The sequence below is a fragment of the Chionomys nivalis genome, chromosome 2 (genome assembly GCF_950005125.1).
Source record: "Chionomys nivalis chromosome 2, mChiNiv1.1, whole genome shotgun sequence".
Classification (NCBI taxonomy): Eukaryota; Metazoa; Chordata; class Mammalia; order Rodentia; family Cricetidae; genus Chionomys; species Chionomys nivalis.
The window spans coordinates 54,175,464-54,185,985 of NC_080087.1; the positions used below are offsets into that span (position 1 = coordinate 54,175,464).

The 10,522-nt window shown below is 39.6% G+C and overlaps 1 protein-coding gene and 1 pseudogene across 5 annotated transcripts; both read right to left on the bottom strand.

Moving 5' to 3' along the window:
- Positions 1-70: 70 nt before the first annotated feature.
- Positions 71-10,418, bottom strand: Fam229b (family with sequence similarity 229 member B). 5 transcript variants are annotated; one of them, XM_057761961.1, is made up of 6 exons: positions 10,334-10,390; positions 8,844-8,973; positions 4,115-4,185; positions 3,610-3,769; positions 1,315-1,453; positions 71-256 (listed from the first exon to the last, which is right to left on the bottom strand). In XM_057761961.1, exons 5-6 carry the CDS (start codon positions 1,437-1,439, stop codon positions 139-141), a joined length of 243 nt encoding a protein of 80 aa, XP_057617944.1. In that variant the 5' UTR covers positions 1,440-1,453; positions 3,610-3,769; positions 4,115-4,185; positions 8,844-8,973; positions 10,334-10,390; the 3' UTR covers positions 71-138. The 5 variants fall into 5 exon arrangements, with proteins under 5 accessions (XP_057617944.1, XP_057617946.1, XP_057617947.1 ...); XM_057761963.1 differs by lacking the exon at positions 4,115-4,185 and having other exon boundaries at positions 10,390-10,418; XM_057761964.1 differs by lacking the exon at positions 4,115-4,185 and having other exon boundaries at positions 3,610-3,766.
- LOC130869651 (ADP/ATP translocase 2-like) lies at positions 5,973-7,201 on the bottom strand (annotated as a pseudogene).
- Positions 10,419-10,522: the final 104 nt, after the last annotated feature.

The window sequence follows — 10,522 nt, forward strand, 5'->3', positions numbered from 1 at the left end:
TTCATTAAAGTCAACTACTCAACTACTGGCATCACTCAAGTAGTGCCACCACCTTTATTTGTTTACGAGACAGACCACAGGATGATACCGGCCCATTACCCTTGATCCTAGTCAACCCTCGACAGAGACTTAATGCTGCTATTTGGGATGCATTTCCTTGCTGCTTGGCACAGGTGGCTTTCTCATTGTTGCATAGACAGTGATGGGAACATCAGTTATTGTCAGGCAATGACTTCCAGGGCATCTTCGGAGTTGCCTGAATGAAAGGGCAAGTGAAACAGAGTTAAGATACTAATAATTAGAAAATTATTTTCAAAGCAAAAAAAAAAAAAGATCTTTTCAACTATTTCAATTTTCTCTGAGGCCTTCAAATGTCACAGAAATTGATAACACAGAGGTTCTAATGAGAGTCTACATGTACATAGCAAAGAAAATATGACTATTGCCATATATTTAATTATAGGAAATTCATAAAATAAAATTAATGCTCCAGATGTTATTTCAAGGGTATGCAGTAGTTACTAAATGGAAAAAATGCATGTGACTGTAGTATGAAAATTAATTCAGAAATGAGACTTCAATCACTTTGGCTGAGTAATTTTAAAACTAGAACATTTGTGGAGTGAAAGTTAACAAAATAATGTTCAAATGTGGGTAGAATCTCAGAGTTAAAAGAACACTTAGATGACACCAGTTCAAAATGCTTCCAGTGACTGAGTTCCTTTTCTGATAATCATCAGATAATCAGCCTTGGATAATGTAGCCAATTTCATAAAGTATTGACTTTACTAAGTATTGACTTGACTCTGTGACCCTTAAAACTCTCATCCACTAAGAGAACTAACAGTGTATTGTTTGTGGTTTTGCTGTTGGTAAACAGCAAGACAAATCCTACTTGCAATAGTCTGCTTCGATTTTGTGAAGGAATTTCACTCACAGGGCTTTCGCCTCTACTGTCGTCTCAGTCAGTGATCCAATCCAAGCAAGACTAAGTCTGAGGTCTCTATCTTTTTTTCATGTGTAGTCTTGTACCTAGAACAATATCCTACACATAATTATGCTGGTGATTTGATGTTGATCTTGAGACTAGAGACACAATCTAGATAAAAATTCATGGGGGCAGGGAAAGGACTGGTTAGACTTACAAAGTTATGAAATATAAACTGTTAAACCTGGGCTCTGTTGGTACTAATTTAATAACAGTAGTGTTTGAATTCCTAGGTTTAATTTTTTCTTGTTAATAGTAAATGTCAGAGTTCATATGGATGATAGCCAATACCCATAACCTCAGTTGGCAAGACAATCAGACTTCACCTATTGGGTGATGTCTCTTTCCCATTACAGGCAGCACTGGAGCTCAGGCCTGATTCCAACCCATTTGAAGAATCTCCTCCTTCCACCGGAAACCTCCTTGGCTGGGTCCCAAACCGAAAAGGCATAATTCACTGAAATCCTAGAATACCAAGTTAGAATAACGGTGGTGCTTATCATTCGAAGATAAGTTGACATTTTTAATGCTACAATTTTGTTATACGTTTACAAAAACATTCAGAAGGCGACATCTGAAGATTCTGAGTCTTTATTATACAAATATCCCTTATAAACAATTTAAAGTTGTATGACAAATTCAAAATAGTCCCAAGTAGTATAAGCACATTGTGCCTATGTTGTGATTAGCCTGTGGTTAACAGTGATGTCTCTATTGTGGGGAAAGAAAAGATCAAATTGCCTACCCATATTGACATCAGCAACCTTGAGTCTTCATTCCCTACCCTTCCATGCCTCTCTACTAAGGTAGGCTTTCTTTGAGAAGAATTTCATACCCATTCAGACACTTTTAAATAATCCTTTTGTTCCTGTAACCATTTAGTCCACCCACCCCCTATATTATAGTGCGTAAGTTAAGCAATTGGCCTTGGGAGAGTTGGGTTCCTGAGTTACCACTGCAATCTGAGACATCCCAATATCATGATCTAAGTAAAAGTACTTAACAACTTGTCCAAAGAATAGCAATAATATCTGCTTTCAGGGAATAATAGGTTTAAAGGAGATAAATCATGGGAAATACAATGCCTGACACATAGTTGTAGTATGAGGCCACTTTGTTTTCCCTGCCACCCAGACTCCCGAAATAATCACACAGAAACTATATTATTCAAATCATTCAAATCACTGCTTGGCCAATTACTTAAGTGTGTATATATATATATACATATATATATATATATATATATATATATATATAGCTTGCTAGCTCTTATATCTAGTATTAATCCATTTCCAATGTTTTACATTTTACCACGAGGTTTGTGGTCTACAGGCAATGTTTCAACATATCTGTCTCGCTGCAGCTCCATGGCTCCTCTCTGACTCCGCCTCCCTTCTCCCAGCATTCAGTTTAATTTTCAGGCTCTGTTATGCCCTGCTCAGCTATAGGCTCAAAGCAATTTCTTTATTCATTAACCAATAAAAGTACACATAGACAGAGGACCTCCCACACCACATAGTAAGTGTTCAGTCAGTAATAACAGTTTTAGTCAATACTGAGCATTAGTAAGCACTCATGTAAATGGGAAACATTAAGTATATGCAATACATGTACATAAATTCATTATTACCTACTGTTTCCTGTGCCTGGAACTCTCCACAACCCACTGGTCACTCCTTTTACTTGCTAGAGTAAATTTATCCACTAAGTTTGAATTTTTATTTTCCTTCCTTAGAGGAAGAATTTTTCCATAACCCTTATTGTCTAAGTCTTCATAGACCTCTCTTTGTGTTTTATAACAGTTATAATTTAATTATTCCAAATTCAGGATTTCTCAGTCATGGTGCTACGAACATTTGAGATCAAATGATTCTAAGCAGGAGAAAGACTGTCATAGGCATTGTAAAATGTTCTTCAGTATTCACCCTACAGATGTCAACAACAACCTTCTCCCAGAGTTTGACAGTTTAAAAAAGAAAAAGAAAGGGAAGGAGGGAGGGAGGGAGGGAGGGAGGGAGGGAGGGAGGGAGGGAGGAAGGAAGGAAGGAAGGAAGAAAGAAAGAAAGAAAGAAAGAAAGAAAGAAAGAAAGAAAGAAAGAAAGGAAGGAAGGAAGGAAGGAAGGAAGGAAGGAAGGAAGGAAGGAAGGAAGGAAGATATTGCCAAATATTAAATATCTCCTGGTAGAGAGAGAAGCAAAACTTCTCCCCATTGCGAAGCACTGCCCTAATCATTTTTAAAATGTTTTAAATATCCTCAATCATTCTTTCTCCATCTTTGTCACTATTTAATCCTTTATAGCTAAAAGAGTTTGGGCACATAGTGGACATTTAATAATTCTATCTTGATTTAATTTACATATGTTTAACTATTAATACACAAGGGATAGGAAACAAGAAAATGCCTTTAAAGTGTTTCTTATGCCTAGTAGTCTATTCAAAATAAGTATTCATTGGAAGAAATAATAAAACTAAAGTATTCAGTTCTAAGAATTTGATTAGTAGACTGTGGCCATTATCAAGAAAGGGGATTTTATTCAGTGACAATCTTGTATAAACACAGTCACCTGTGGTTTAAATTCACTATATGTATAAACATTAAGCTCAGGGAAACATAGACTTACCAAAATAGGCCAAGTCTGATTCCTGTAGAGGTGAATAAATCAATTGCTTCTACTGACTTTCCATAGAAGGATAGACTTGCCAAAGAAATGACGATCAAATGTTCCAGTGACACCCAGAAATTGTGACATCAGAAGATTCTTTCACATAGCTTCCTGCCTGCTAATGAATGGAACATCTCAGTTCACAGCTTTGGTAACAAGATGCCTGCTCAATAAAAAACTGAGTATTTCAGAGTTTTGTTCTTGTCAGTGCCTTACTTTTGACATTATTTATCTTAAGCTATAAAGACATATAACTAATCAATCTGCATAAAATCACACTCCGGATTCTCCCCACCTGAGACACATTTCCTCTTCATCACCACCTCCCAGACTTCCTCTACCAATCAACAGCAAGTCCCCCAGTCTCCCTACACCATTCTCCCAAACTCAGAACCAGGTTCACTGTGTCTCAGCACGTGGCCTCAACACAAAGGCCGAGAAGAGATTCTGAATCTCTTCTTACCTGGAATTCTTCACATCCTGGGCCATTTCTTGTCATGCCTGGACCACCCCTTTCTCCTGCTTCCAGACAGCCTTGAAATTCCCAAACGGAGGAAATGACAGTTGGGAAGGAAAGACTCCATTTTATACAAACTTGTTAATCTAGTTCCTTGTGCTAGAGTTTCTTTCCTGCTAATCCTACCCTTAGGACTCCTTATCACCACCACCACCACCACCACCACCACCACCACCCCCAATTCTGGGCATCTGTAGCCACAGCTGTTCCATTCAACGTTGGTCCTACTTTAAAGTGCTTTAGTAACCTTCAAGCCAGCCAATCTTTAGTTTTACGGAAGTCTTGGTAACTGTGTTTATACTTAGTCCTCACTGTTGTGCTTCAAAACTTCTTACAGAAAACTGGCATCTTATCTAGGAGTGAAGTTCATGTTGGATAAAAATCTTACCTCTATCTTCTTTCTCTTACGAGGGCTACATGTAAATACATTGATCACAATTTGATCTTAGAGAAAACTAAGTTTAACTTACTGTGTCAGTCAGACAACTGAAGTAATTGCTGCCCATTGTTAGCTAGCTCATGACTGTCATCTAACCAGATTCTTAAGATGCCAAACAAAGCTGAAGTTGGTATGTTTGAGACAAGGTAACAGTGGAAATATTATGGGTTTGGGCGTCAAAACTAGATGTGAATTTAACAGGATGTTAACACTGAAATTCTAAACAGATCACCAAAAGTTTATATGTGAAATGGCATTAAAGCCACAAAGTAGAGTATCTTCAAGGCTGCTATTTTTTAAGCCCTTTAGTGCTATTTCAGCAATTTATTTGGTATGGGTTGTGTCAAGTTTCCTGTGCAGGTGGGATAATTAAATCAGATAACAAACGTATTGGTGAGAACTGGCAAGATTAAGTAATATATCAGAAGACCAAGTGGGTTTGATCTACAGCAGTATCCACAAGCAATAATACGTAAGTATAAATAAGGAACAAAAGGATTGTGAAATCTCCAAAGGTGCTCTCTTGACCACAAGCCCCAAATAATGACCTTTAAATAACATATTCATGAAATACAATAAAAAGATTGTAGTCAAGAAAACAGGCCTATTATCATACTTGATTCGTCCATCTAACATTTTCCCCCCTGAGACTCTACCATGAGCTACACCACGTTAAATGTTAAAAAGAAATGAGCAAAAGCAAATAGAGTTTCTGCTCTAGTGGAGTTTACAAATTAGATAAACTCTAGATGAGAATAGCCAATCTCAATGTAAAAGATAAGTAGGCGTTAACTGTGTAGAAAGGGATGGGACAAAGAAATCTGGTTGGTTAGGGAGGGAGCAAACAGCATCGTAAGCAAAGGTCCTTTTCCAGGAAGAAAGAAGAGTAGATCTGAAAGGCTTGCAAAAACACTACTGACTGTCAAGTTACACAAGAGATGGATTCAGAAGGGACAGTGTACAAGAATAAATGTGGATAAGTGACCACAAAATCAAATTTTAGTTAAATGACAACTTGGGAAGCCATAGAATTATAATTTCTTCTGAATGTATTCTATTCTCCTTGCAACCCTGGAGAGGATTTCCAAGTGTTTCCACTACCGTATGTGCTTGATTGTGGCTTTTTTTTTAAAGATTTATTTATTTATTTATTTATTTATTTATTTATTTATTTATTTATTATGTACACAGTGTTCTGCCTGTGTGTATCCCTGCAGGCCAGAAGAGGGCACCAGATCTCATTACAGATCTGTAGTTGCTGGGAATTAAACTCAGGACCTTTGGAAGAACAGGCTGTGCTCTTAACTGCTGAGCCATCTCTCCACTCCCCTGACCATGGCTTCTTTTTTTTTTTTTTTTTTTTTTTGTCTTTAGATATTTTTTATTTCCTCAATTTTTATTATCAGGAGTGACTGAAATAAAAAATATAATTGAGTCCCATCATTATTGTCATTATGGAAATGGCTTTAAGAGAAAACTGGTCAGATGAATATTATTGCTTCCCACTTTTCAACTGGTAAATAGTTGCCATTGATAAAACAGACAAGCCCAGAGAATCTGTCCAGAATGTTCAAGATATGGTGTATTATACAACATGCCTGTTCTCGGGGAGAACACCTACGACATAATTATGTGTACTTCTTGATCTCATCATACAAGACAAGCACAAAGGCACCACCCATGCCCCTGAGAACGTTGGACCATGCACCCTTGAAAAAGGCCTTGCTTCCTTCAACACGAGCAATCTTCCTCCAGCAGTCGATCGTGCCTGTATACATGATGTCAGTTCCTTTGCGTCCTGACTGCATCATCATACGACGGCGAACCGTGTCAAAGGGATAGGAAGTTAAGCCAGCGACAGCGGTGACAGACTGTGCAATCATCCAGCTGATGAAGATGTGAGTGTTCTTGGGATCTGGAAGCATTCCCTTTGCAGTGTCATAGATGCCAAAGTAGGCAGCTCGGTAGATGATAATGCCCTGGACTGACACATTAAAGCCTTGGTACAGGCCCCTAATCCCATCAGATTTGTAGATCTTAACCAGGCAGTCACCAAGGCCTTTGAATTCCCTTTCAGCTCCAGCTTTGCCCACATCAGCTGCTAGACGGGTACGGGCAAAATCAAGGGGGTACACAAAGCACAAAGATGTGGCCCCAGCGGCACCACCTGATGCCAGGTTCCCTGCAAAGTAGCGCCAAAACTGGGTCTTCTTGTCCACACCACCCAAAAATATCTGCTTGTATTTATCTTTGAAGGCAAAGTTGAGAGCCTGGGTGGGGAAGTATCTGATGACATTGGCCAGGTTACCACGTCAGAAGGACAGGACTCCCTGTTCCTTGGGGATACGAACCACGCAGTCTATAATGCCCTTGTATTGCTTATCTGCCGTGATTTGCTTGCTGGCATGCTGCACCTGCAGCAGCAGCTTGACCCGCTCGATGGGCGCTACCGCCGTCTTGGAGATGGCCGCGGCCACTCCACCTGCCAAGAAGTCCTTAGCGAAGGACACAGCGGCATCTGTCATGTTGAAAGAGAAAGAAAAGGCAGGGGAGCGCGGAACGGGACTGGCTTGACAACCGGCTTCGACTCCCGGACTCTGGGCTGATCATAGCTTCTTAAACAGTTGGGTCATGTAACCAAATGAAATATTTGACAACCATCCAACATACAACAATCATAAATTAAAAATCAAGCAAGTAATGAACTTGTCGTGTGTCTGGCAGTGCTTGCCTATCCTGTGCCGTGTATTTTCATGGTTGCCTTGGCTCGGAGAACACAGTGTGCGCACTTTGTAATGAGCTTGTCATGTGTCTGGCTTGCCTATCCTGTGCCGTGTATTCTCACGGTTGCCTTGGCTCTGAGCACACACCATGCACACACCATGCACACACCATGCACACACCATGCACACACCATGCACACACTATGCACTCTACACGCCATCTACACTCGACACCTCAGCTCAGGTTGGAGATTGCAGGTTACTAATCGCAGTGTCTCTACTGCATGTGCAAATTTTTCTGCTTCTTATAGAAACATAGAGGTTTAAATTATACAAAATAACCCAATGATTTTTAATATTTTCCTACTGTCACCCCTTAGTATGTATCAAGTAAGTATAACTTGGGGTTGTTCCATGTCACAATGTTTGACTTCTAAAATTGATGCTTCAGTTGCTGACTTTAATTTCATTTTTTAAAAGTAATTAAATAAATTTCACTCTGGGATTAGGATAGAATTTCCAACAATTGCTGAAACACTACAAACAGATGTAAAGATGTGCCCTGTTATCCATCAATAAAAGCAGCCTAATTGTTTTTTCTTCTTCTCGTTGTTTCTTGCCAAGAAACCTGAAGAATTATTTATTCTGAAAACTGTGTAACTTAAACAAGATATAGTTATTGATGTTGATTGTCCTACAGAAATATTCCTGTGGAATGTATTGTATCCTTTTTATTCACTTTTCATTGTTTTGTATCATTAAGTATGTTTGTCCTTGCATACTCTTGTTCTCGATTGCAGGGATATCTACTAATCTTAAGCTGAGCCACTGTGCTCCCCATGAATATAATTTTTGATAGCTTCAAAATTTTTCACGTATCCCTCAGAATTCTTTGTGACTACTCAAAGCCTTTTCTCTATATCAGAAATTTGATTTCATTCCTCCAGTTTACTTTTTCCATGATTTTAAAACCTGTCCAGTAATTCTTAAAGGTGTTTTTCTCTTTAATTGGTTTCCTTATTTCTTTTATCTCAATTCGGCTTATATTTTTCAATACATTGCTTTAGTATCTTGTTACTGTGTTCATCATAATCCTACATTGTTCCACAGTGCAAAATACTTATGTAAATTCTCCTTCCTCCTTCTTAGGTTAGATTCTAGCTCATATCATGTGCCTCATCCATCTTAACACGTTCTCTTCCTTCCCTCCTCCTTTCCCATTTCCCTCCCTTTCCTTCTTTTTACAACACCCATCTACATGACTATCGCTGACTTTTTCTTTTGCTAATACTCACCATGTAAAATCTTCTTGAATCTTTTTCTTCTATGTATTAATCAGTTATTACCCCGATACAATTACGCCCCCAAATCTCAATGACTTCATAACAAAAAAAAAAAATTTCTTGCTTGTAAGACTGCCGACAACCAGCCATTAAGCTCTTTCCATCTTGGCTAACCTAAATGTGCCTGCCCTAAGGTCCTGGTGTGGCTGGTGTGGAAGGCTCTAGCTCACCTGGCTATTAAGCAGACACATCTGTCTCCCTCCAGATTGAAGTTACTGGCAAAGCTCGTAAGGATGTTCTTACAGCTCCTGCTGTTCCGCGACTTCTGGAGAATGACGGGAAGTACAGCACTGGCGAGTTCTACAAAGGCCAGAACACAGGAGTTGGCACTTGAATCCCAGCACAACTTAAGTATCTGTCTGGGTTTCGCAAATTTTGGAAGCCCCAGATTTGAGGATTTCAATCTTAAGACCCAAAGTGTCTGATTGTACCTTCACCACGGACTCTGTGCTCCCCAGTAAGCAGGTAAAAGTAAATCTAGCAACTTCACGTTTTTCTTGACTAAACTCTGCCCCTTAATTATGAGAGATGTAAGAATAAAAGTGTAAAACATCCAAGCAAAAATATGAAAGTATAAACTAGCCACTACAACTTCAAACTTCTCATCTTTCCAAAATGTATAATAACAATCTATTATTTATCTAACTGGCAAAATAAGGTGTTCGAGCCAATCAAATGTTGTGGCTCATATCACAACACATTAAGAGCAAGTATAATGTAAATTTTATTAAATCAAGACTAAAGGGTTTGTAATTTCTCAAAATTTTTGTGGAAAAGTATTAATTTCTTTAAGGTAGCAGAGTTCCTGCGGATGTGTGTGTGTGTGTGTGTGTGTGTGTGTACATGTATGCAAGATGTGAACGTGGAGTGCTCTCCTTAATCATTCATTTTGCCTTTTTTTTAAGACATTGTTTCCATCTGAACCTGGAGCTCACAGGTTAAGCTACACTCCAGGGATCCTCCCTCCTCCACCCTTCCAAACCCAGGATTACAGGCTCCCGGTTTCTTTGTGAGCAATGTGGATCTGCATTTAGGTCCCCACACTTACTGACTGAGCCATCTCTCCTGCCTAAATTCTTAATTTAGTTAAGTGAAATCTTATTTAATTTAGTCAGTAAAAATTCAGTTTCTGAAAATAACTGATTTTTTTTTCAAACTTTGCCACCCCCTATTTTTTTTAATCCGCCTATGGCGTACATACCTCAAATGCCGTAACTTTGAACCCATCTATTTTATCTTACACCCTTGTCCACGGCCCTCCTTGTCACTGCCCCATAATATTTTAGGTCATGTCTTTGGAGTACATAGTGCAAGTGTTCAACTACACTGTCAGCTGTCCTGAGAAGCTGGATTTTTTATGTCTTCATTGCTTTTGAATTTTCCAGAAACCTTAAAAGTGAGTTTTAGGTTGGCCTTTGAAAGCTGTGCCCTTGGGTTAGGTGCACCTAGCTCCGGGTGTTCTTGGAAAAGCCTATTTGTCTGGAGTTTCTCTGCGCTCCTTGACATTCGTTTTCTGTTAGATAACGACACGAGGGCGACGTCCCGAGAAATCCGACCCCCGGCCCTGGCCGTTAAGACTGTGAGCCTCTCCTAGCCCGGGATCGGTTTGAAAGACCCTTCTTTAAAATGCCACTCCGAAACCTAGTTACCCGTCCGTTACCAGGGCCTCCGGTGCTGCAGATGCCCAAAGATGTTGACAAGGCAGCTAGGATTTACCTGTCGGAGGCCCAGTCGCTATGGTAACAGCTAGTCGCAAATGCGCTTGCGCGCAAACCCCGAGACGCGATGAAACGGTCTTAACGACAGTAGCTACTTGCGGCAGCGACGTGACTTACGGCCGCCCGTCGTA

Coding starts and splice junctions, on each gene's coding strand:
- Fam229b (XM_057761963.1), bottom strand. CDS start 1,439: ATGCCTTTTCGGTTTGGGACCCAGCCAAGGAGGTTTCCGGTGGAAGGA. Junction 257..1,314: donor AAAGAGACATCACCCAATAG/GTGAAGTCTGAT, acceptor CCTTTCATTCAG/GCAACTCCGAAGATGCCCTG.